Source organism: Pithys albifrons, chromosome 5 (assembly GCF_047495875.1).
Source record: "Pithys albifrons albifrons isolate INPA30051 chromosome 5, PitAlb_v1, whole genome shotgun sequence".
In the NCBI taxonomy this organism is placed as follows: domain Eukaryota; kingdom Metazoa; phylum Chordata; class Aves; order Passeriformes; family Thamnophilidae; genus Pithys; species Pithys albifrons.
In genome coordinates this window covers 59,746,368-59,772,709 of record NC_092462.1, presented here as the reverse complement: position 1 = coordinate 59,772,709, position 26,342 = coordinate 59,746,368, and the positions used below count along the sequence as shown (strand labels likewise).

The 26,342-nt window shown below is 41.2% G+C and overlaps 3 protein-coding genes across 4 annotated transcripts in view; 2 read left to right on the top strand and 1 right to left on the bottom strand.

Annotated features, from left to right (window-relative positions):
• The first annotated feature begins 666 nt into the window (after positions 1–666).
• On the top strand, positions 667–16,929 carry LAP3 (leucine aminopeptidase 3). Its single transcript, XM_071556740.1, has 13 exons — positions 667–896; positions 1,373–1,488; positions 1,838–1,892; positions 3,837–3,942; positions 5,004–5,163; positions 8,402–8,563; positions 9,581–9,739; positions 10,508–10,632; positions 12,416–12,504; positions 13,829–13,931; positions 15,453–15,532; positions 16,215–16,327; positions 16,438–16,929. The coding sequence occupies exons 1-13, from the start codon at positions 786–788 to the stop codon at positions 16,634–16,636; spliced, it is 1,578 nt and encodes a 525-aa protein (XP_071412841.1). The 5' UTR covers positions 667–785; the 3' UTR covers positions 16,637–16,929.
• Positions 16,930–18,165: 1,236 nt separating this feature from the next.
• On the top strand, positions 18,166–20,303 carry MED28 (mediator complex subunit 28). The gene is made up of 4 exons (XM_071555218.1): positions 18,166–18,376; positions 18,454–18,520; positions 19,373–19,485; positions 19,947–20,303. The coding sequence occupies exons 1-4, from the start codon at positions 18,224–18,226 to the stop codon at positions 20,142–20,144; spliced, it is 531 nt and encodes a 176-aa protein (XP_071411319.1). The 5' UTR covers positions 18,166–18,223; the 3' UTR covers positions 20,145–20,303.
• Positions 20,304–22,209: 1,906 nt separating this feature from the next.
• The window catches only part of FAM184B (family with sequence similarity 184 member B), a 38,836-nt gene continuing 34,703 nt past the window's right edge, over positions 22,210–26,342 (bottom strand). Inside the window, exons 8-11 of one of the 2 annotated variants that reach the window (XM_071556738.1) lie at positions 25,555–25,672; positions 25,243–25,347; positions 24,368–24,573; positions 22,210–22,942 (exon numbers count right to left, since the gene is read on the bottom strand). In XM_071556738.1, the coding sequence (XP_071412839.1) occupies positions 22,852–22,942; positions 24,368–24,573; positions 25,243–25,347; positions 25,555–25,672 (520 nt within the window). In that variant the 3' untranslated portion in view covers positions 22,210–22,851. The remainder of the gene's footprint in view (positions 22,943–24,367; positions 24,574–25,242; positions 25,348–25,554; positions 25,673–26,342) is intronic. The other variant, XM_071556739.1, reaches the window with a different exon arrangement.

Genomic DNA, 26,342 nt, shown 5'->3' with positions numbered 1-26,342 from the left:
CAGTGTGAATTTTCCCGACAAAATACAGCAGGTCATTCTCATTGTTAGGGTTTTTTTATTTTTCCTTACAATTTTTAAAAATTTATTATTTTAGGTAATTTCAGTCTGGGATTGTACTGCTTTCTGAAATTAATATACGTTTGTAATAAAGCTTTATTTTCCCTAATTAATTTACATTTTAATCTTCAACATGCAGATCAGACACCCAATGTGCAGAACGGGGCTGCTTTTACCTCTGTGATAAACCGCAAGGAGAAGTGCGAATCCCCCTAGAGCATGCCACGAGAGGGCAAACCCCCTGAGAATCCGGACCACCCCCTGAACGGATCCTCGGGCACAAACAGGACAATTCCGCTCCCGCCTCTCCGGACACGGTCGTGGGCGGTGCTCCCGCGTACCGCCCTCCATCCCGGCGCTCCCGTGTCCCGCCCTGCATCCTGACGATCCCGTGTCCCGCCCGGTCCCGCCCTGCATCCCCGCGCTTCCGTGTCCCTCCCCCTATCCCGACGCTAGCCCGCCCCTCCCTCCAACCCGGCGCTGCCCCGCCCATCCCTCCATCCCGGTCCTGCCGCGTCCCGCCCTCTATCCCGACACTGCCCCGCCCCTCCCTCGATCTCGGTGCTGCCCCGCCCTCCATCCCGGCGCTGCCCCGCCCTCCATCCCGGCGCTGCCCCGCCCTGCACGGCGCTGGCTGATGAGGTGCCCAGCGCGCCGGGCCGGGCGGCGCTTTTGCCCCGTTCCTACCTTCTTCCTTGCGTTTTCCTTGCTGCCTTTGCCTTCCTGCCATGCTGCTGCCCTGCGTGCGGGGGGCGGCTGCTCGCCGCCTCAGCCGGGACCTGCCCCTGGCCTGCCGTGGTCCCTCCCAGCGGGGATTCAGCCGCGGGCCGGCTGGGAAGGTGCGGGCGCAGCGGGGCCGGTCCGGGCGCGGCGGGGCAGGAGGAGGCGGCCGTGGGAGCGGGTCTCTTCCTCCCGCCCGGTCCGGCCCGGCTCGGCTCGGGGCCGCTGTGCCCGCCGGAGCTGAGCCAGGAGCGGTGCGACTCCCCTGGGTGCACCTGGATAGAGATCTGCACTGGGGGGAGCGGGGAAGAGAAGTTCTTTTAAACTTAAAATTATTGACTGAAAGAGGTTTTGTCCTCATGTATTCGGCAAAATTATTATAACTTTAGTTACGTTGTATCCAATTTCTTTCCCACTTAAAAGTAGTTGTAGTAGTTGATCCTTACCAGTGTTTGCTCTGTGCATCATGTTAGATAAATACATAAACTGAGATAAATATATACAGGAGTAACAGTGGTTTGAACAGTGTCCTTACAGCCCCTCGGATGGGTCTCTAAATTTCGTGTTATTTACATTAATATGTGTCCTTTTCTAGGGTCTTGTTCTGGGAGTCTACTCAAGTGAAAAGGATGGTGGTGCTGCCCAGTTCACTAGTGCAGGAGATGCTTTTGATACGCTTGTGTCTGGAAAGCTGAGAGAACTTCTGTCCTTGTAAGTGTGTGATAAGCTTCTGAAATGGATTAAAGTACTTAGACACACCAATAGGAATGATCTTTTTTTTCTTCACCTTTGGTGTTTATGTCCATATCACTGTCTGACTGGTATTTGCTTCTGCCAGGTCAGTTTGGAGGGGAACTCCCATGATAAAACCAAGCACTGAGGAAACATGCAAAATGTTCAAGGGATCTGTCCTCTGTGGGGACCTGACTGTGCATGAGCAGTGAGCCAAACATCCCAATTTATTTGTGTGGCACACTGCGTGATTGTGGAGTGAATGTCGTACCATAGCATTTATCACCAAAAAGGACTTCTGTACTGAAGGGATCTTTTTGTGTCCTAGATGTGGGCCACCTTTGAAGAAAGGCAAAACACGCATATTTCATGGTTTGCATCAGGTATGAACTTTGCAGTTTTGTATGCTGATTAATGTGTGAAGTTTGCCCTTACATCTAATTTTAAGCTGAGTTCACTGCTGTGCTTGTATAAATGGCCTGCTCTTCTTCCCCTCTCTTGTCTCTCTCAACAAAAATGTGGTTCTTATTGAAGCCTCCTGTCCTGTACTGCCCATATTTGCACAGCCTTTTGCAAAGTCCTGTACTCACTCCAATGTGCTGCAAATTGAGAGCATGTCAATGAGTCTGCTCCAAAGGTGCTCTACTCTGAGTAGCTGCTTATTGAATGAGCTGAAGCACAGCAGTTTTGAATCTGACTTCTACAGGCTCCCCAGGGAAGTGCTCACAGCACCAAGCCTGCCAGAGTTCAAGGAGCATTTGGACAATGCTCTCAGACTCATCATGTGATTCTTGGGATGTCCTGTGCAGGGTCAGGAGTTGGACTTGAAGATCCTTTTGGGTCCCTTCCAACTCAGGGTGTTTGTGATTTTGCTGTGCCTCCTGTGTCCAGGAGGAAAGAGTGCATGAAGGTGTACCAATAGGTGCAAGGACCTTCCAGCCATGACAGCTCTAACACAAGGTAGTCCTATCACAGGCTTTTGTCCGAGGTGTTAAAGTCATGTGTTTGAAACCTCTGAAAACAAGACAGGTGTGTTCTTCAGTCAGGACTTTTGTCTGCACAGACATGGTAGATCACAGAGGTATGATATGGGGAGTCATCTGCTCAAAGTCAGGCTTTTAGTGCCATTTAAGAAGCCCTAATATGCATTATACACCTATGTGGAGATGGCCAACATATGATTATTGCCCTTTTAGAGTAGTAGGTAGGCCTAGGAAGGCATGTAATGTGACACTAGGTGTGCCTAAGTAACTGAATCTTATATTAGGGCTATTTAAATAAATTAATTTGTAGTGAGTATTACTTACCATGTGTAAATTCCTGTGCAGACACTGCATGCAGGTGACTCTGGACTCAGTAAAAACGCTTTCAGAAAAGTCATGGAAGTTGAGTGCACTGAAGATCCCTTTATCGTGGTTCTGCAGACTGGATAGGCTCTAAAGTGAGTAACAAAACTCTGCAAAAGAAGACAGGAGAATTTGACCTTACACACTCTTCTAAGTGTGCAAAATAATGATAACTAAAACAATGTTAACTGGAGTCACTGACCTTCTGGAAAGCTAACACTAGTTTCAGCATCTTGTGGACTAAAAGATTTTATTACAGTGTAGTAGTTTGAAAACTGATTGTTAGAGGCTGACAGAGATGAAAGGGAAAGCCTTCGTTTTCCTTCAGAGCTGTGGAAATACATATATGTTCACATATATAACTTTGAGCTTTATACAAATTTGACTTCATTCTTATAAGACTCCTTTAATCTTTGTTTCTTCTTCCTTTTCGCCTTCTGCTTGCATTTAGTCTGCTGTGCTACGTTGTTTTCCTGAGTTCTGGAGAGGTGTACCTCTGTGCAGCTTTGGTTTGCTACCTGGCAAATCATACCAGCACAGCTCCTGAGATGAGCTAACAGATTCAGCTTTCAAAGTGCTTTTATTTCCTTGAACTGTGACAGAAAAGGTTACATTTCTCTAGCTCAGTTCTGGTCTTTGTTGCAGCTGGAAAGCTGGATCTGCTTTCCAAGGACTCTCAGGCTTGCTTACTGTTAGGAGTATCAAATTTATTACTATGTGTTGAGCATAAAGCATGTCTGCTGCAATGCACATAATTATTACCTGGCCAAAACAGTAACTGGCTGCGTGCCCATGGCAAATGATTGGGAGCACAGGACAGTGGCTCTGTATGGGCACTCTTAACAAAAAGTGCCTAATGCAGAAAAAGTACTGAATGTGTTATAAGGCCGGGCTTGGTTTGATTTGGAATGTAAAGTCTTTTTAACAACTCTGCTGTAACAATGAGGAAATCGAATCCATTTTTGTGTTGGCTTCATCCAGGACTTTCCAAGTGTGGTGGTAGTTGGCTTGGGTAAGAAGAATGCTGGAGTAAATGACCAAGAAAACTGGAATGAAGGCAAAGAAAATATTCGTGCAGCTATTGCAGGTTAACTATTAAATTTTCTGAAGCATTTTGTCTATAAAGCAATTGCAGTGGGGTAGCATGTTTGATCTTTGAAAAGTGAGTCTAGATATGCCTTTGTTTTGAAATGCACAACTTACTGCATGGATTGGTAAATGCATTTACTTGTCAGTGATACTCATGTAAATTTTTCTTTAGTGAGCAAAGAGTTATGGAGCATGTAAATCAAATCTGCAGACAGGTAACTGTAGTTATTTATATCAAATAACTTTCTTGAACAGTGTGATACTGAAAAGACACTTGTCTAATTATTACTTTAAAGCCTGAGGGCATCACCAATTCACTTTATGCTTGCTTGGTACTTAAGTATGCACATATGTTTGCTTCTGCCACTTAGTTCATAACTGAGATATTTGTGGTTTAAACCAGTATCTTTCACAACATCAGTAGTATGATTCAGTATGTTGTCATAGGCAGAGGAGGCCTTTATTTTGATCAAGGATGACTGCTGCGTCTAAGTGTGTATAAAACAAGAATAAAGAGTTCTCACTGCAGAGTTTATCATCTCTGACTGGATGACAGCTGTATGTCCAAATTGCTAGCCAGTAGCTGCCAAAACATTGTTAAATTATTTTGGTACAATAGAGAATTTATGGAATACATTGTTTGTTTAAAAAAATGTGTATAAACTCATCTGGAAGGAAGAACAGTCATATTCTTGGCAAAAGTCTAAGTTACGGCAAATTTCTGCTACCAAAAATAGTCTTAATTCATAGCACTGCACTTTAAAGCTTTGCTTTGCTATATAATCAGCTTAAAGGAGTCAGAACAACTATGAATTTTCTTTTTTGTTCTTGTGAAGTGTTTGAATCATTATAATTCATTAAGTGATATTTTTAGTCGTTTGTCAGTATATGGTCATTAGCATTTTTAATTATTCTACTGCATGATCTCTTTAGTTGAATTACACACTCAGATATCTTAAGATTATTTTTTTTCCTTGAAATGTCGTAAGGATCATCTCAGACACCTGTTTTGCTGTTCTGCACATACTTGGCCTACTAGTTTTGTGATGTATTTTTCAGTTGGCTGTAGGCAGATCCAGGACCTGGAGATCCCTTGTGTTGAAGTAGATCCCTGTGGAGATGCACAGTCAGCTGCAGAAGGTGCTGTCCTTGGATTGCATGAATATAATGAGCTGAAGCAAAAAAAGAAACCTATAGTTACTCCTCAGCTTCATGGAAGGTGATGGCAAAGGAAAGCTTCCCTATTTATTTATCTGTTTATTTGTTTATTTATAAACATGTATGCATGGCATGCCTTTACAGTAGAAAACGAAAACTAAAAGAATAGGACTAGCAAGTTTCCTTTTAACTCCTCCTACTCATTTGAATTTCCTGAAGTATTTTACATCTCAAGTATATTTATAGGATTTGTTTTATGTGTTTTTTTAGTATGCCATATTCTGAGGTTAAGGGTAAATAAATGCTGCTTCGTAGAAAAGAAGGCCCAGGATAAAAATAAAAGTAAAATATTACTTGCAGCATAGTTGTAACATACAAAGACTTTGGTTGGTATTGTGTGCCAAAACTGTGGAACAGAGGTATTTCAAACTCCATAAATGGATAAATCCTTTTGAGAATCGGGAAATGCTAATTGGCACCAGACCATGTCAAAATGGATATTTTACGTAGTTCATTTGTTATATTTCCATTCACAGAGTATAAAGTCCCTTCTGGTCTCTAAATCAACATCACTGTTACTTGATAGCAGAAGTAGAATCAGAGTTTTTGGTTTCAGAACAGTTGTCAGAGTGAAGTTTGGATGTTCCTGTTGGATATTCTGTCACGCAGAGGAGAGGAATTTCCTATATCTACTTTAAACAGGAATAAGTCCTTCCTTACAAAGAAGTTAGTGAAATAAAATAAAACCTCCTGATTTAAGCATGTCTTGATAAGCTACATGCAACACTATATTCCCATGTTGTAACACAGCAGATAGTTTGAAAGCCTATTACATTTATATCAAATAAACATTTTCTGAAAAGATAGATGGTCCTATTAGTACTTATGACACTGGAAGTAATTTTTGTATATAGTAATTTAGGTTGGAAAAGTCTTCTGAAGGTCTTCCAGTCCAGCTCCAAGTTGGATTAGGGATAATCTGGACATTACACAACTTTAAAGCGTGGTCGTGTTGATCAGGCTTTTGTTTAGTCCATGTTTTGTTATCTCCTGAGGTGAAATTTCCACAGCCTCACTAGGCCATCCGTTGTACTGATTAACTACATGCATGGCGATTTTTTTTCTTTACTATCTTAATGTGCAGCTGAGATGTGTCTGTCATCATCTTCTCTATGAACACTATTTAAGGTTATAGGAAAGACTGCAATTTGATCTTTCCTGAATTTTTCTTCTTTAGGTGAAACAAACACAATTCCCTTAGCTTCTCCTCATATGCCATGTGCTCCAGCTCCCTACCCTTCCTAGAAGCCCTCCTTTTTACTTTCTCCAGTTTATCAGTATTGGGTTTGTATTCTGGAACTCAGAAGTGAACAGAGCTAGATGCAGCCTCGCAAATGCTAAGGAAGTAAATAATTATTTCCCATAACATGCTTGCTGTGCTCTAATCCCCAGCATGTGACTGGCCTTTTTCTCTGTAGTTATGCACTGCTTCCTCCAGTTCAACTTGTCCACCAAGACCCATGGGTTCTTTTCTGCAGTTTTGCTTTCTGCCTAGTCAGTGTCCAGCCTGACCATTGTGTAGAGCTGTCCTGTCCCAGGTACACGACTTTACCCCAGTCTTTGTTAAACTTCACAGTGCTGCCTTGTCAAGGTCCCTGTGAATGGTGGCTTTACCCTCCCCATTTCAGGTGCTCCCCATAATGCCACATTGCCCATGAACTTCTAAGGGTACATTGCATTGTCCAAGATGCTGATGAAGGCATCAGCCTCAGTGTCAACCCCTGAGGAACACCACACAGTTAATTGTCAGCTAGGCCATTCAGCTATTGTCTGCTACCTTCTGAGCTCCACAGTTCTTCCAGTTTGTCACCCTTTTTGTAGTTGATGTTTTCTCAATTTGTCTGTAAGCATTCTGTGTGAAAACCTGGCTAAAGCCAAGAAAAATCACAGACTTATTTAGGCTGGCAAAGACCCTTAAGATCAATAACATCAACATTACAACACCTGGTCCTCTGTGACAACCCTCTCATCATAAAAATCAGTTAAGCTGGTCAGGCATGATTTGTTCCTCTCTGTAAGGACTGTTCACATTATCCATCTTTTGTTCGTTCATATATATGTGGAAATGGCTTTCAAAATTACTTTTTCCATGAACTTTGAGGGAATTAGTCAAGGATAAACTGGCTTGTAGTTCCCTATATCCCCCTTGGCATTCTTAAAGATGGCCACATTCAGTTACACCTTTCAAACACCAGGCTTGCAGTGATGCCAGCCTCAGAATTCTCTCTGACATGCTACCTGCTACCAAAGACTTGTGTATGTCCATATTCCTTAAGCAGTCCTAAGTCACAGGGAGTACCTTTCTTGCCCAAACTTGGTTGCTAAGCACGAAGAACTGGGGAATCTGCAAGCGTATCTTTACAATTATTAAGACTGATGCAAAGCCAGCATTGAGAACTTCACTATTCTGAGTGTTCACTAGGTTGCCTGCACTGTTTAGCAAGAGGACATGTTATTCTTTTTCTGATGGTGTACTTGTTGAAATCCTCTTTTTACCTTTTCCACTTCTTGCCAGTTTCAGTTGCCAGCTGAGATTTGGCTTCTTAATTCCATCCCTCCATATCCAGGCACTATTTCTATATTTCTCCTGGATTCCTCCATCATTGTTCTGCTCTTTTGAGAGGTGGGCTCAATGTCCCACTTTGTGATATCTTGTAAAGCAAGTAAGTTTTTTAGTTCAGTTTCAGTAAAACAGAAGGCTTCGTACTGGTTGTCTTGTAAAGTAACCAGAATGACTTCCCCATTTTCCTATGCAGGCAGCTCTGTGAAAGTTTGCTCTCTAATTTGTTAGTGCAATGAGATCCTGTTATTGCATAATCATATTTCAGTAAAAGGAAAAACAGAATTGGAGGCTTTATGTGGTAAAAGAAAACTTTCAGGGCTGTTACAATTAATGTCATTACAAATTTTGGAAAGTGTATTAAAATTCATACTGAAGGATTTAAGTCAATCTCTGATTATTAAAGATTAGGACAAGACCTAATGTATTGGACAGATGATTTTACATCTGACTGCTCTAGGATTTTCCTAGCTTTCTGTGGAGCATTTGGCACTGACTAGAACACACATGAGTTACTAGACTAGATGCACCTTGGATCTCATACAAATTCCTTGTTGGAAGATAACTATGATATTAATTGCTCCAGATTAATGAACTGCATTTTCAGAAAGAGAATATATGAATGCTGATGTCTTACTTTTGCAAATGTGTGTAATTCTGATTGTTGTGTGTTGTTTAGTGCTGAAAGTGAAGCCTGGCAAAAAGGTGTTACCTATGCTGAGGGTCAAAACCTTGCTCGGTACCTTATGGAGGCTCCAGCTAATTATATAACTCCAATCAAATTTGCTGAACAGATTGAACAGAAGCTCAGAAGTTTCAGTAATGTGAAAGTCCACATAAGGTAAATTCCACTGAAATGATTCCTTTACAGGGTAGAGGACCGTGACTGTAAGATCAGATACCTCCCAGGTTACTCAAATCTGCAGTGGGATCTCATTTCCCCTCTGCTACTTCAAAAGACAAAAGCAGGGGAGGCATTTGGGAAAAAGGCATGAGGAGTGCCCAGACTGCAAGTTACTCTCAGGATTAGAAGGTGAACTGCTAGTTTGCAGAGGAAGCAATATTGTGATGCAGTAATATGATTAATTGTCAATTGTTCATGCAGTCAATTACTGCGTAATTAACACTATGCTATGACAGGAAGCCTGATAAAGACTCAGTGAAGGCAAATATTAGGTACCTTTTGTTTTCTTCCCTGGGTTTTATACATACCTTTCCTTTTTTGGGGGATGTGTGTGTGTGTATGTGATAATGAAACATCCTGTATCTATTGCTGTTACTGTTGGGTTTTTTTAATACATTTTAAAAATGTTGAGTTGGAGCCATAAAAGCTCTTGCATTTGAATTTGCACAGCTAGTGCTTCTTGCCCCTGTATTTCTACTTTCTGCTCTTCAGTGGAAATCAAAATGGTTGTGCAAGTGTTGGAGGCTGTTTTGTTGTCAAGCAAAAGACTGAGGGAAATCAACTTTGCCTATAGTTAAGTGTCTTGCTACCAGAACGCTAAACTGTAACTTGCTGCAATATTGTTACTTCACATACCCGTACCGCCTAGAGGCTCCCGGGCAAGTGAAAGTTTAATGTTTCTGATGCAGAAACTGTAGACAGGCTGTTGTTCTGTTGTTCTGGCTGCTTTTTAAACAAGGCACAACAAAGATCAAGGAGCAACTTAGAGGAAGTATCTTTCTGGCTCACTAAAAAGGTAACAATGGTTGGATTTAAATTATAGTTTCCAAAATAACTAAAATGAAATTGTTTGTGTACGAACCTTCAAGATTCGTGATCTCTTAAAAACAATCATCTTGGTCAAAGCATCCAATTACAAAAACCCCAAAATTAATATATATATATCTATTCCAGGCCAGAGTCTTGGATAACAACAGAACAGATGGGAGCATTCCTGAGCGTAGCTAAGGGTTCGGCTGAACCTCCAATCTTTTTGGAGATTCATTATTTGGGGGCTGCTAATACAAATGACTCCCCCTTGGTGTTTGTAGGAAAAGGAGTCACATTTGACAGGTATGTATGCTAATATTTTAATGACTAGAGGGGGGAAATGCTTTCCTGCTATTCATGTTCAACAGGGAGATGCATTTTTTTTGCTCAGCACATCTTCCAATGCCATTTCATTGAACTTGCCTTACATAGTAGCTTGTGCTGCCTTTCCTGGGAATGAAACAAGATTGTTTGTACAAAGGAATTGTAGGAATTGGTATGCCATCCATCATCTTGTAAGGGGAAAATGGAAATTTAGGGGAGAGGAAAACAAAGAACGTACTATTTTTGTGTTGCCCTGAGCAAATCTCTGGATAAAGAATTTACATGTTTAGAATTGCAGTATGTCACTGGACATCTAGATAATGCTTAAGGAAACAGGATATAGTTAATTCTTTGCAGCAGTTCCTTATAACTGCTTTCCATGTACATATTGCTGAAGAATTTATCAGTCTGTTCCCCTTCCGTATGTTGATGTTACCAAAGTATACTACTTTGTTCTTGTTTTGTGCACTTCTGCTATTATAAAGACCATTGAGTTAGTCCACTGTAGGTTAGTTATGTGGATTTTTACGGTATCCTAATTATAAGGAATAACTCAGGGACACATTTTATCTGAAATGAAAACCCACATACCTTGCTTTCAGTATGCTTACTAAGGTTGCAGGAGTACCTGAAAACACCAGGTCTAGCATTTACTGATACTTGGTGTTAAAACATACTGGTGGACAGAATATTATCCCTGTATGCAACATCAGACTTGTACATAGGGCGATGTGCTCTGTGTTTCAGCGGTGGCATTTCACTGAAGCCATCATCGGGTATGGATGCCATGAGAGCAGATATGGGAGGGGCAGCAACTGTCTGTTCAGCCATTGTGACAGCAGCAGCTTTAAATCTACCTCTAAACATAATTGGTAAGTGTGTTTGTGGGAGAATCAAAAAATCTTAATTTTACCAGATTTTGTTTAGACAGTAATTTTCCAGTATCAGCAGTGATAATGGCCTTGTGGAAACATCCTGGGCTCTTGGAGACCTACTTCTCTAATTGTCATGCTCAGCCTCTTTTCCATTTTTACTTGCATAACAAAAAATACAGCTTTGCTTGAATAAAAAAGATGCAGCTTTTTTTGAATCAAAAACTAGCTTTGCTTGAATAAAATATTGTAATACCAAATCAAGATTTCGAAGGCATCATTTTTAGATCTTAGGAGGAAAATGATTGTCAATAAACATATTCTCAATGAGTTTTTCAGAATTCATGATCTTTCATTCTAAGAAGGAATGTGGATGTCTGTATAAGCAATTAAAATGAAAAGGAGTTAGCTGAGCTACCTCCATGAGTGTTTGCCTCAGCTGAACAGGAAGAGGGAGCAGCTCTTGTTTCCTCAGGTGAATGTCTCAGCAGAAAACTAAACCAAAAAAACCCCAGTCTGCACTATTAAGTATGAGCAATGCTTATTTTTTTTCTGAAAAAAAGCTTATTTTTTTCTGCCGAGCCAAAAGTAAATGAGCTCGTTCAGAAACCGTGTCAAAACCAGGTGGCGATGACATGTAATCCCTTCTAGGATAAGTTTTATGTTCGAAAAAACCTCGACTTTGAGGAAATCGGTATTTTAGTCACTTCTACGCTTCACCCAGCAGAGGGCAGCGATGCACACACAAAGCCTCGCGGCGTTCCTCACCTGAAAATGCAATGGGAAGGACTGCCAGGGGAGCAAGTCTGTAGGAATTCCACCGAAGAGAAATGCTCTGCTTGTGCACCTTGTTGGTGGAGTGCATTTCATCCCGTTTGCAGTTGGAGTTTTAACACTGAGCCTCTTTTTTCTTATCTTTAGTTGCTCTTGTTATGGTTGGAGTTACAGGAGAACTCCTTGGACCACTCTGCACATCATACAATGTTTATTTACAGTGGGGGTGGTCCCGTGGTATAAAGGAGAGCACTCTGGACTCTGAATCCCAAGGACCTGAGTTCGAGTTTCAGTGGGGACCGTCCCCTGGTGGTTCAATGCCTCCCTGCCATCCCAATCCCGTCAGATCTCGGATGCTCAGCAGGGTCAGCCCCGGTCAGTACCGGGTGTTGTGACAGTCCTGAGGAGTTCCCTGTCACTGTCCAAGCTCGCTCGGCCGTGGCAAATGGACCTCAGGACTTAAACGGTGGGGCCAGTTCTGCATACGCTGTGCCTCACCTAAAACATCCACTGCGCAGGTTGGAAGGGCTCACCCGTGTGGGGAGAGCCCTTCCCAAATCTGCGTTCGCAAAGTCTGGCCATACATACATACATACATTTACAATGAGCAGTGCTTGAATGGCTCACATTGTTAATTTGAGTAGTGTTAATTTCAGAATGGAAGAAATCCCTTTACATGTGACTAATTTATATGTGGGCAACATAAGATGATACTTATTGCTCCTCTGATCTCACTTTTTTGTCCATAAAGCAGAAATAAATCCTAGTGGTAAAACGGTGTAGGTGAGAGAGTGTAGTGGTGCATCGTGCACAGGAATTTTCCGTATTGAAAACTAGACCACATGTCTTTTGGTAACCAGAAGAACTTGGAGAATAATTTTTGAGCATAAATTCAAGATCAGACTTCTACTGTTCTCTTAAGGAGGTGTTCAGGGTTTATCTAAGTGGTTTTATTATACATCTTTTCTGAGAAGAAAACAAGTAATGTTCCTTTCCTTTTGTCTCTGAGGTTTGGCACCCCTCTGTGAAAATATGCCCAGTGGGAAGGCAACCAAGCCTGGGGATGTAGTTAGAGCCAAGAATGGAAAAACAATACAGGTATGCATGAGAAACTTGGATTTTGACTACATTTCGTGAATTGGTTTAATCAACCAAGTTATCTGACTGCAGTCAGAGTACCTGTTTGAAAAAAACCTTTAAAAAGCTAAGTTGTGCAAATATACAGTTTTTAAAAAATGTAACAAGCATGTTATTAACTAGAAATTGCTATCATAGGATTCTTTCAAATATAAATTTAGTTTGAAGAGATGAGACATGCTTTATAAATTGCTAGGAAAAGCTGCAAAGGCGGGTCATTTACTGAACATACTAGAAAATCTTTTTTTAGCACAAGAGGTTGTTACAGTGGTTGTAAATATAGGCTTGCAGTCCCAATGAATAATGTTAATTGCTTCCAGCAGACCCTTCAGGACAATTCCTTGCTGTCTGGAGTAAGACATAGAAGTATGAGTTTCCTGCTGATGTAACCAAGGTCTTTTCTGCCAAGCTGCTCTGTACAATCAGAACTCTGAGTCATAGGGGCTGTTTGTTGATTCAAAGAAGCTTACCCAAAATACATACTTCATATTTATTACAAACTGTTCTATACTCATCTAATAGATTAAATTGTACTGAAAGCCATTGTGCTGTAGATCACTGATTTAATGCAGAAGTAGATAACTTAGTATTTCTGTCTGGATTTCTGTGATTCTGCCACTTCTGACTTGCTGAACCTTCCAGTTCCTTGAGGTTCTTCTCCCAAAACTGAATTCAATCACCCTCTGCTTTGAGGGAAAAAGACTGGGTACCTGTTGCCCCAGCAGGAAGAAATTTGAAAGAAGTGGTAGTAGCATAGAGCACATCGTGTAATTAATCTTGCAGAATTCATCATGAAGTTTCCTGAAAGGGGAAAGGAGCAAATGGGTCATTTTTTTAGAGGGAAAAAATTTTGAGATCCAAAGAGAAAGAAGTATAACAAGGAACTGTTTCCAGGCATGTCTTTGTGCTTCTTTGTAGTATGCTCTCCTTCTTGGTAGTTTCTGTTGACCACATCTCAGCCCCTGGGATTCCTGGGGCTTGGCTGGGCATGCCAGCCTGTGTGTTCCATTGGGGTACCTCTCTGGTCTCCAGGCTTTTCTGAGGAATCAGCAGCACAGAGACCCACCATGCAGAGCAGGTTGCAGTGCTGAAACATGACTTGACCTCAGCTACAGATCTGCTGTAATTTTGTAAACATAACTGTATATCAATACTAAATTTTTCTTATTTTCAGTGTAGTTTGAGTAAATATCCAACAGTTATTTAAGGTAATATGTAAGAAATACCTCAATGCAAGGGATGTTTACAGAAGTTTTTCTGCTTTTCACTGATTTTGTCCCTGAAGGTAGATAACACAGATGCAGAAGGAAGGCTGCTGTTAGCTGATGCTCTCTGTTATGCCCACAATTTTAATGCAAGGGCAATTGTGAATGCTGCAACATTAACGGGTAAGCAGTTTCCCTTCTCTGCTCATTTCGCAGTCAGTTCTTTGTTACTCATTAGTTGGGCTGTGGATTAGTTGCACTGTGTACATAAATTCAACTTTAATACAACTGAGACTTTTACATGTTTCAGGGCAAGGATGCTCACAGTTTGTGCTGTAACAACCTGTGCAGCTGCACAGTGTTCTGGGAGTGAGTGGGGAGGGGACTGGCATGGAAAGGACGTGCTCAGCAGTGTAGATAAAGTTGGAACTGAAAGTGGGAAAACCTATGGAGACTTGAGTGTTTCTGCACGTTTCCCTCTGCTTCCACTTCTGAGCTAAGCCCTCCCATCTCCCAGGGCTGTGTGATGCAAAGATAGTGGTGTGGCTGGTGAAGAATCCTGCACGAGGTATGGGCTCTGCTGGAGCCCAAATAGCTTCTTTGGGAATGGCTTGCTGAGTGCCTGAGCTCTGACGTAGCCAGCACCCATTCTGCCATTACGTTAGCCAGCTCAGGTCTCCATGATGGTACAGAACAGGAGAGTCATCACCTTCCCAAGAATTTGTTTGACTGAAGTGTACCTTTTGCATACTCTTAGGCATTATGAAATGTGTTTTAATTGTTTCATCTCTACAGTTGCATAATAGTGAAGTTATAAACACAAATTTTAAGGGACCATTTTAAATGCATCTCATGAACTCAGTAACAAGCTGTCATGGTGAGGTGACTGTAGCTGAAATGAGAGCAAACACCAAAGAGTAGTTCAGACAGGAGTCCACTGTGTTCTTTAATGAATATGTTTTTAGCAGTTCAAATTCTGTGGAAAATTGCAGTAGACAGAAGGGAAACTGATTTTAAGATTGTTGGCTTGTATAAATATATATCCCATTTGGGATCCTTGTGCACTAAGCAGGAAGGAGGAGAGCTCCTGTAGAAATTTCTTTGACCTATCATTTTATTAAACTACTTTTTTTTTTCCTTCATCTCACTGAAGATTGAGTATTGGTGTTGAAGAAGCTGGCATAAAATAGATAAATATGCATGTAATCTCAACCTTAGGCATGTTTTAGTACTTTGATAAGGACTATTTTAATTTAAAGTAGATTCACGCACACTGCAAAAATCTATGCAAATGAAATTCACAAAAGGAAAGTATCAGCCTGAAAATTATAGAGGTCTGTAAACTGGAAAAAGTCCACTGACATTTTCTATATGGAAATAATATCTAGACTTTTTTTTAGAAGATAATTATTGTTTAATACACTAACTTAGAAATATTGCTAAGAAACATCAGAAAATCTAGTTTCATGAGAAACAGAATATAATTCATATGATTTCTTGTCCTATAAGATTATATAAATGTTTTAACAATGTTCAAACCTATAAAAATCTGAGTGTACTAAAATCTTTAGGTTTTGCAGTCTGATTAATTCCAATTACTCATAATGGGAATTGAAAATGGAAAGTTCTGTGAGGAGTCAGGATGCAGGATGCTCAGGCCCACCATTGCCTTGGTCATATAACCTGGAAGGTGTGTTTCTGTAGGTGCCATGGATGTTGCACTGGGATCTGCTGCGACTGGAGTGTTCACTAATTCATCTTGGCTTTGGACTCACCTCTATGAGGTAAGTCATCTCCAGTATTATTAAATCATAATAGTAATAATTCAGTGATGTATGTTATTGAAAAGTTAGTATATTACTGAAAGTCTTTATGCAAATATAAAAGAGATGTTATTACATTTTGAAATTTCATAGGAATGGTTTCAGTACTGTATTTAATTGAAAATAATTAATGTTGAATATTAATTACTATCTTTTCAGTGAGGTGTGGTATCATACACCAAATAGCATGTACATCATCTCAAGGATCTGCATGTTCTGATAACTTACTGCATATGCATGTGCTCTGGACTACTGACAGTAATTAGGTCATGTTAAAAAGATAATTGATCTTGCTTAACAACACTGAGACAGAAATTTAGAGAGGCTTTCTGAGTAGCTGAAGTGTGATGGATCGAGGAAGCCTCTGAGGGAAAAGATGTGTGTTGTCATGAAAAAGGAAAAACAGATTAAAGAAGTGTGGTCTTTTGATGTTCCCTTCTGGCTAACACTAGAGTAACCTAAAAAGTAGGATTTCCTGTTTTGTTCTGCAGTGTATTCCCAAATAACGAATATTATTAAAAGATTTTTAGACTGAGCAAACCTAAACAAAAAGAAGCATACATGAAACCAGGGCTTACAAAGGCAGGTTTAAAAAAAAAAGGAAAATCAAAATTTGCCCAAACTATCACTGTTTCTTTATCAGGCCAGCATTTTAACAGGAGACAGAGTTTGGAGAATGCCTCTTTTTGAACATTACACAAAGCAAGTAACAGACTGTCCTCTTGCAGATGTGAGTAACATTGGAAAGTACAGCAGGTAAGATGAACCAGTATCTTGCACGTGCCCCTTTCCTTCAGTGTTATTTGTTTAATATGTGTGCTGTTGGAGTTGCTTTTAGAAACAGTCCATTTTTCTGCTTCCCACAGAGCTGGAGGAGCATGCACAGCTGCTGCATTCCTGAAGGAATTTGTGACTGCCCCTCACTGGGCCCATTTGGATATTGCCGGTGTGATGTCGAACAAAGACGAGGTGCCGTACCTGCGGAAGGGCATGGCAGGGCGGCCCACCAGAACCCTCGTGGAGTTTGCGGCTCGGTTAAGTCAAGACAGTCACAATGCCAAATAAAAATACTTGTTCTAAAATCATCCACTCTGCCTTAAGAAAAAAATATTAAAAGGTATTATTGATAAATGAATGCCCCAAGGATGTTTTCGTTATGTTAAGTAACTACAAATGCATTTTATAAATTATTACTTGCGTAGTATTATCTCAACTTTGAGATTTGTCATCCTGTAAAAAAATACAGTTTGAACTACTGAGATATTTAATACCAAAACATGATAATGGAAAACTTTGGAAGTCCTATTTTTTATGTAAAGTAAACATAATTATTGTAAACAATAAATACCTTATTTGGATGTGTGTTTTGATTGAGAGAGAATGAACAATAGGAGATCATAGCTATGCCTCAGTTTTGGATGAACTGTAGGTGGTGAGAAAGGTAGCTCTGCAAAGTTCATAAAAATGCCATTCTGACATTTTTCATATTAAAACTAAACCTGCTCTTGTGTACTGAGGCAAAAATGATGCTGCATCAGACATTTTAGGCTATTGCAATTAGTATGATTAGCATGGCTTCAGCACAGAATTATGTAGTTAGTGCTAAACACGTGTCAGCAAGAATGTATCTTGTAACTGTTTTACAAAAAACTAATGAATGCAAGATAAGGTTTCCTGAGGTTTATTTTTGGAACCTGCCCCCATCTCATATACTTTTTGTCATCCTGCTGCTTCCCCTGTTTCCCACTGTGAGACTTCTGGGCTCCAAGCAGGGACCGTATGTATTCCGAGACTCAGCTCAAACATCAAACAGACTTGACACTTACACTGTGAGGCAACGTTTTCTTGGCAATTTGAGGGATCCAGGCCCAGACTGTGGGGTTTGTTTTGGATTTTTTTGTTAAAGTCTGGTATGTAACAAGTAATGCTGAAGCAGTGCTGACCCAGCCTGGCACTTTAAGGCACGAGTAGGGCAGAGACTGGAGAAGGAGAGTGTTGCTGGGAAGGATGTCTCTGCTATCTCTGCACAGCTCATTACAAGGAGGGCCAATGGTATCCTGGGGTGCAGCAGGAGAGTGGCCAGCAGGTCCAGGGAGGTGATGCTCCTGCTCTCCTCAGCCCTGAGGCCACATCTGTATACTGTGTCTCGTTCTGGGACAAGAAGCTACTGGAGAGGGTTCAGTTGAGGCCACAAAGAGGAGGAGGGGTCTGGAGCATCTCATGAGGAGAGACTGTGGGAGCTGGGCCTGTTAGTTTAAGAGAAGAGTCAGAGAGGATCTCAGTGCATTATAAATATCTCAAAGGCAGGTGCCAAGAGGATGGTGCCAGACTCTTTTCAGTGGTTCCCAGCGACAGGACAAGAAGCAATAACCTTAAACAAACATAAGTTCCACCTCAACATGAGGACAAACCTCTTTACATTAAGCGTGTCAGAGCACTGGAATAGGCTGCGCGATGAGGTTGTGGAGTCTCCCTCTCCGAAGACGTTCAAGTCCCCCCTGGAGGCGTTCCTGTGTCCCTGCGGTCGGTGTCCCCGCCTTGGCAGAGGTGGGCCGTGGTGATGCCCAGAGCCCGTTCCGGGCTCACTCCAGGTGGGCACTGCGGGGCTGGTTCCCAGGGCCGGGCCCGCCCCGCGCATGCGCGGCCGCATCCATGGCGGGCGCACTGGGCGGCATGTTCGGCTCGCAGGCTCCGGGGCCGCCGCCGCCGCCGGGCCCGCCGGGGCCGGCCGGCCTCATCCCGCCGCCCGCGGGGCCGCGCAACCCCAGCAACACGCTGGTGGACGAGCTGGAGGCGTCCTTCGAGGTGAGCGCGGGGAACCGCGGACGAGCGGGCGCTGCCGGCCCCGCGGGCGCTGAGCGCGATGTTTCCCTGTCCCGCAGGCCTGCTTCGCCTCGCTGGTGAGCCAGGACTACGTGAACGGCACGGACCAGGAGGAGATCCGCACCGGTGAGCGCCGCGGCGGGGCCGGAGCTGCTCCAGCAGGGCGGGCAGAGGAGCCCGCGGGGAGGGCGGGTCCGGTGCCAGCGGGCCCGGGGCCGTGTGGGGTGTCACTGACGGCAGCGAAGGTGGCTCCCCATCCCCGGAGCTGCCGGGGGCATTCGGGAGCTGCGTGAAGCAGTAACAAGGTGGGGAAGGACGGCCCGGGCTGCTCCTTTGCGGTGCTTTAAGGCTTGAGTGACGCAGGTCCCTGGAGGGGGAATAAACACTGAGCTGGTACGAACAGGAGGTTGGAAAGAGACCCTTGACTACTGGTTAGAAGTGTCCTTGTCCATAAACATTTTTTGAAGCTTGGCTCTCAAGTGCTGTTTCAAAAACAGCATAAATAATTTTGAGAACTCCTGCCAGGATCTTGGGTCATAGTCGTGTGCTGGGATAGAATAGCTTTTGTTACCAAAACAGTAGTGTGTAATACAGGAAGGCAATGTACAGTCCTCAATCTGCTCGTATTTGAGAACCCTACATTGAGCTTACTGCGTGGGCATGCAGAAATGCTTTCTTCAAACAAGTTCCATGCATTATTTTACTGCTCCATGTCTGTTGTCAGAGATGTAATAAAACTTGGGAGGAAATGGTGTCTTGCACCTTTAAAAGTAATTCTGAAAGTCTGCTAAACAGCCTTAAATGGAGATTTAAAGCACATCCTGTTTTTATAAAGGTATCATTTTAGATAATCTGAATATTTTCTTTCTAGAAAATACTGTAAAAAGTGTTTTAATGGCATGCAGGCCACTACCATTATCAGCCTAATATCTTCTTCTTTTGGAATCTGTTCTTCCTATTTTGTTATTGTATGTTTAGGTGTTGATCAGTGCATCCAGAAGTTCCTGGATGTTGCACGACAAACTGAATGCTTTTTTCTGCAAAAAAGACTGCAGTTATCAGTCCAGAAACCAGAACAAGTAATTAAAGAGGTATGTTTAAAATAATTGACCTGTCTTGTGCTAGGTCAGATAAGCTATGTACACTAGTCAGTCTGTTCACATTAATTAATTTTGCGTTTCTCAACATGATGCTGTACCTCAAATTGGTAGAACTTGACTGTTAACAGAACTCCCACCATGAACATGGAGAGGCTGGATGCCTGCTGCTCTGTTGAGTATTGGAACACAGCTGGTCATTTCATTGGAAGAAATAAACCAGTTAGTTAGATTCTGTTGGAGGTAGTGATCTCTGAAATAACCTGATTTAGGGGAATGGCACTTGTGCATTCTCAGTGCTTTCCCTCTCTCAGACACTCTTACATTATTCCACTTTTCCACTATTAAGATCATCTTGAAAACTCAAGTTAAAAAACTTACATGCTCCTTATGTGAGATGGTTACTCCTAGGAATTCTGCCTATCTACTAATACGCTTTTTTTTTTCATCCATAGGATGTTTCAGAATTAAGAAATGAATTGCAGAGAAAAGAAGCATTAATTCAGAAGCATTTGACTAAATTGCGACACTGGCAACAGGTCCTGGAAGACATCAGTGTGCAGCACAAAAAGCCTGCAGAAATGCCTCAAGGTCCCTTAGCTTACCTGGAACAAGCATCTGCAAATATTCCTGCTCCAATGAAGCAAACATAATCTTCAACATTACATAGCTCAGTATTTCCAGTGGTGCAAAGCAGTGGTGTTTTTACTTTGTATGCTTTTTGTATGATGTAATTTGTACTAGTCATATAAATAGTTTAGACAATTAAGCCAAATAAATTATCTTTGTTTTCTTTTCCTTTTTTTACAAAAGTATGGACTGGTTCTGTATTTCAGTGGAAAACATTCAGAGCTGCTGTTCAGGATGCCTTCTGGTAGAAGTGTGTCTCCCAGAATGCATCCTGTTCCTTCTAGGGACCCCATCTTTCCCTCCTGTCTTTGCTGGTATGATGAAGATACTTGCAAAGATTAGTGTCTGATTTTACTGGAGGATTTAAATGCTTTGTGATCCAGTAATTACCCTTAAGTACCACTGCAGAAACACCCTTAGAATTGTCTGTATGCAGGGCAGATCAGGAGTGTACTATTTTTTTGAAGTGAATTGTAATACTCCACTGGACTTTTGCTCATCTCACAGAAGGGGTCTTGGGATATGCAAATTTGATTATTATAGGATGAAATTAAATGGAAAAATGCACACAAAAGGTTGGAGTACATAATGCAGGCCTAATGTTACTGATGTTCTGTCTCACACTGGTGTAGAGATGGTCCTAAACACCTGCCCCCAAAATAAAGATCACTCATTGTGGAGGTGGGTCACCAGCACTGTCCAGTCTACAGCATTAGCTTCTACTGGAGAGCACTACCTGGTAGGCTACATGTTACCAAAAAAGATTTTGGAGTTAGAAATAGCAAAGAAGACTTTCCTGTGTATTACTAAGCAACAAACTTAATTCATCCATATAACCAGGAAAGCCACTTTCTAGGGACCCCTTTTTGGGCACAGAGGTAACTAATTAATTATTGCAACCCTGGGAATAAGAATTGGTAATTGCGCATTGAACTCCTAGTGTGCTTAAAAAGCATGCTTTTGGGGGGGCAGGGTGGATGAAAAGCAACAAAAAACTTGGCCCTATACATGTTCTGATCTCACAGATATCATGGCACCCCTCGCCTTACTGTATACTGTTGTATCTCCTTGATTGTATGTATGGCCAAACTTCGCGAACGAAGATTTGGGAAGGGCTCTCCCCAGGTGGCGGTGTGCCTTTCGAGCCTGCGCAGTGGATCTTTTTAGGTGAGGCACAGTGTGCACAGAACTGGCCCCACCGTTTTTAAGTCCTAAGGTCCATCTGCCACGGCCGAGCAAGCTTGGACAGTGACAGTGAAGTCCTCGGGACTGTCACAGCACCCGGTACTAACCGGGGCTGACCCTGCTGAGCATCCGAGATCTGGCAGGATGGGATGGCAGGGAGGCATTGAACTGCCCGGTACGGTCTCCACTGAGACTCGAACTCACGACCTTGTGATCAGAGTCCGGAGTGCTCACCATTACACCACGGGACTGCATCTCCTATTATATTAGACAAAAAGACACTTTTTATACATGTAACCTCCTTGATTACATGTATAAAAAGTGTCTTTTTGTCTAATATAATGCCAAAGTCACTTTCCAAACCAAGCACTTCCTCTTGGAAAAAATACCAGATAGCAGGAATGAAAAATATTGGCCTGTACAAGCGTTCTGCCCTTCCTACCACCTTTTTACCCCCAGTGAAGTGCAGAGGCTGTTGTTGTGTATTAAGTGTTTTCACCTGTTGATACCGCTCTTGCCGACTCTTGGATAGAAGTTGAGGAGCTGGAGCTACACCTCACATGGGAAAAATCTGTTATGTAGTTGGGCCCTGCTGATCAAAATTAAATGGGGATTCAAACCATGCAGCAGTTGAAGAATTACTCTATTTTAAACATCAGGCTGTTGGTTGCACAATTCCCTGCCTTCCACAATCCATGAGTTAATTACCTGAGGGTTAATTTCTTTATGGGTGTCTTTCCTCCCAGCCCTGAGTTACCGTGATCTGACAAATGTAGTCATTCCTCCACTTTGCATTTAGGTGGGCATGAAAGGTACATGTCTGCAGTTCCCATCACTCTGGAACTCAGGGTATCAGTCTGACTCACACTTCAGCATAACACAGCACTCTTTTTTTGTAAAACACAGAAATGGGTAATTTACAAGCTTTAATGTTCATACTTACACATCATCTTGATACATATATTGTGTAATGGGAATATTACATGTCAATGCTGACTATACAAAACAGTTTATGAAGCAAACCAGAAATTATTTCTAAACCAGCCTGCTATAAACATGCTATTCTTGAAGGTATACAACATGCTGTACAGCTTAAAATTAGTTTAACAACATTAAATCTTAAAAAATTACATTATTATATTCAGAACTTCCTTTAAATAGCTGATGAATCAAATGTAAAACTGTACAGAAGACACCTTCTTCAGCTGGTGCCAGATTGGTAGGATGTATCAGAGTCCAAATTGCATATTTAATGAAATTGCAGAGTGGTAGAGTCTCTTTTATAAAAAGTCTCTTCACATTACAGTATCCAGAATTTTGCTGCTGCTTCATTTTTTACAGGGGTTGTTGAAAAATGCGTTTTTCTGAAATCCATGCCTATAACTCCATAGTCATTTAGGCATAAGCAAGTGCAGGTGTTCGTAATTGTTAACTTAGAAATAACTGTTTTTTTCTTTCCTTAAATCTTATATTGGATTATCATTCCCTAAAAGAAAACAGTAATGACTTTTCTAGTAATTCTGAGAAGTATAGAAATACTTTGCTTTAAAATGAAAAATACTTTGTAAACCATTCTTGATTCTGAGGGTCTTGTTTTTCATCATCTTTGGTTTGTGGTGGTTCACTGCTGAGTGTCCTGTGCAAAGAAATAAGCTTTAGCATGACTTACCTACTTACAATCTTACCAATATGTAATACATTTTTTCCCAGAAAAACTCAGGAGCCTATGAATGGTTCTGTGCTCACACGAATAGATGAGACCAAAAGGTGCCAGCTACAATTTCTAGTGCGATCTGTGCTAGCCAGGTAACTGGAATAGCAGCACTGGTCGTAACATGAAGGAAAGTGTGAAGCAGAGCTGAACAGCTATGGAGAAATGTGTGAACATAATTCTCAGTTTGGTATCTTGAAAAATAAAAGGATGCTTCAAGAATAAGAAGTCTTAAAAACCAGGGAATGGCAGCTGCAATTCACTCTTCAAAATATGAAATACGATTTATGCATTGAGAATGTTGGGTAAAAGTTATATTTGAAACTGAAAGATTTATCTGAACATTAACGGGCATTTATAATCAATCCTATCACATAGCCCCTGGTTGTCTGTCTTTCAGGATTTTTTTTAACAAATGATAGCAAATAGGACTTATGACTGACTGATCTGGAAGAGTTAAGTAAGTACCAGCCAGGTAGCCTCAGCCTCCTTATACATTTGTTTCCCTTTAAAATAGAAATCTGATTTGCCTTGGCAGTCATCTGGCATGACACAGCATGTTTCTATCTTTTAGATGGGGGAATGGCCAAACTGGATCCGAGCCTGTGTCCCAGGTTATTATTTTTGTTGGCAATCAGCACCATCTGCCCTCAAGGAAAGCACTCCAACTCATAATTTATAGGATAACTAATCTCTACCAGGAGATGGACAAGAAGGTTGGATTTTGTTCTGAAATATAGTGATAGGGTTTGTTTGGTTCATTTTTTTTTAAATATTTATAGCTGTATGTTAGCTACATATATTTTTAATTATTTCTTGCAGAGAGAGTTCAGTCATGTTTATAAAACGCCAAACATTCAAATAACTCATAAGTTTGAAGAAGCTCTTCAGAGAGAAAACATACCTGCTAATCAATCTCTAAGTCTCTAAACCCTTTGCAAAATGATTAACCTAGATTTATTATCTCCTAAAATAAAAATGTCGTTTTCATCCAACAAGTGCAAGAGGAAAAAAACAAAAATAAGAAAGAAGACACATCCTTAACAGAACCAATGATAGACATCCAAAGTTTTAAATAGTCATGTTCACTATTAACTGCATTCTTAGTTAAATACTTGTAATTCCTCTTTTGTACCAAAAGGGGTTGCAAGCATAAGTTCTGCTGGGCAGGGATTATAGCCCACTTCTGCAGTAAAGTTCTGGGTCTGTCTGCAGAGAACCAAACACACAGAGTTCACTGCACTGCAGGAACCCCACATCATTGTGTATTTCCAAATGTCTAATGTGTTTGAATTGCCTACAAGATTCTGAACATGAATTCATTTATCATCTTACAAAGTGGACAAATACCTTGTGGCAGGATTGCTGTCTGAGGACTGTGCTGATGGAGATCCCACCCTGAGGCAGCCAGGACTCCGGTCTAAGCTTGTAGATTTTGTTATTTGAGGAGCACTTCTTTTTGATCTCAAGTCACAGCTCAAAAAGCTCTTTGCATACGAAGCTAAATTCGGAACACTGACAACACGACTGGGCACCTCAACCATTTTCTTCTTCTGCTTTTTATTGTAACGGAAAACTTCATTACATACACATTTTCAGTTTATACTATAAAACCTCAACAATACTTCATTCCCAGATGTCTTGTGAAGAACACTCAAAGAGGAAGATTCCCATCTTTTTCTATACGTGTTTAAACTAAATTCTCAGGGCATGCGGTGAGGATCCATGGATTTGGTCTTGTCCAATTAAAATAACTTTTGTATTTGACCTTTATGTTTTAGACACATCAAGGTGCTTTCCACCAACTTGACCTCCCCTCTTTTAATGGCTATTTTATAGACCGTATTGTGCAGAGGGGCTGGAATGACAAAGGGCAAATACTGAACAACCCAAACAGATTTCTTAATTTTCCTTGATGCATGCAATATCCCAGTTAGCAACCCCCAAAACTGTAAGCAATGGCTATGCTTATCCCAGTGGAAGACTTATGTCTTTGGAATTCTGGTGTTCTGTGTTGGCTTAAACATCTGTATCTATTTTGCATATCTACTTCTACTGAACTTATGTTATACTCAACACCTGACTAGATTGGCCTACTGGAAAGATTTCTACTGAATAATGTAATAATAAAAATTAATAGCACTTTTATTGTCCTGATCACCTGTATGATTCAAATAGTAATAAAACTTGATGATTTGTGATTATAATCACATTGCCCACCTTACCTTGATGGACGGAGTCAAGCCTGCCGTATTAGGGTTGAAAGAAAATGACCGATTCCTGGAAGATTCAGTGCTGGTTGAAAGTGAATGCTGACATTTTCTTCCTTCCTGAGGGGAAAGAAAGTTATGTGTATAGAAACATGTATTTGTTGGAAGCTGGTATGGAAACATACATTTGTCAAGGTATTCCAGAACAGAAAGAAGCAACTAGTTTGAAGCAATGTGTGAAACAGACTTCAAGGTAGGTATGAGCATATGTATGTATGTGTATGTATGGCCAAACTTCGGGAACGAAGCATATAAAGGCAGTCTTACCATCAGCTGCTTGATAATCTCTTCTTTCTCACTTAGTTTGTCTTGCAGACAGTTTATAAGGTGTGTATCTTCTGACCTGGACTCTCGCTTTATTGGCTTTTCTTCTAATTCTTTAAGCCTGTACCAAAGAAAATGAAGAATGGAAAAAAAATCCTCAGATCATGTTCAACAGATACCTGGGCTGTACTCTGCCCTAAGTTCCTAACATATAGGGGCATAATAAAACCTTTCTGATAAAACAGCATTTTTTTCTTAAAAATAGGTACCTGTACATGGTTTATGTAGAAGTACAGAATGTCGTGGAGTTCCAAGATAAATTACCAGCAGGGTTAATCTACAACACCTGTCCAGCGTAAAATCCAGCCCCTGGTGTAAAATACAAACAAGCCTGCATGTCACATGGCTAATCCAGTTTCCTAAAGAAAAGAATCTGTGTTATAGTATCTATAGGTATCTGTATTGATCTATTTTTCTCTCTTCTGATCCAATAACTTTAGAATCCTCAGAAATACTCAATTCCTATAATTTTCATGAAGAGATGCTTGGATACACATGCTGCTCTTAATGAACCCTCTAAGTCAAAACGTGTAGCCTGAGTTCAGCTTTTCAAATTCCTTAATCAGGGGAAAATATTCAAATGCAGGTTACATATTCGTAGGTATGGTTTGAACACATACATTTGATTTGATCTGTGAGAAGACAAGTTCATGAATTTTGCTGTTTAAGAAACTGAATGCCATGAAGTTCACCTGCCATAACCAGGACACATACTGAGGCATGTATTATAG

Coding starts and splice junctions, on each gene's coding strand:
- LAP3 (XM_071556740.1), top strand. CDS start 786: ATGCTGCTGCCCTGCGTGCGGGGGGCGGCTGCTCGCCGCCTCAGCCGG. Junction 897..1,372: donor GCCGCGGGCCGGCTGGGAAG/GTGCGGGCGCAG, acceptor GTCCTTTTCTAG/GGTCTTGTTCTGGGAGTCTA. Junction 12,505..13,828: donor AGAATGGAAAAACAATACAG/GTATGCATGAGA, acceptor TTGTCCCTGAAG/GTAGATAACACAGATGCAGA.
- MED28 (XM_071555218.1), top strand. CDS start 18,224: ATGGCGGGCGCACTGGGCGGCATGTTCGGCTCGCAGGCTCCGGGGCCG. Junction 18,377..18,453: donor AGCTGGAGGCGTCCTTCGAG/GTGAGCGCGGGG, acceptor CCTGTCCCGCAG/GCCTGCTTCGCCTCGCTGGT. Junction 19,486..19,946: donor CAGAACAAGTAATTAAAGAG/GTATGTTTAAAA, acceptor TTTCATCCATAG/GATGTTTCAGAATTAAGAAA.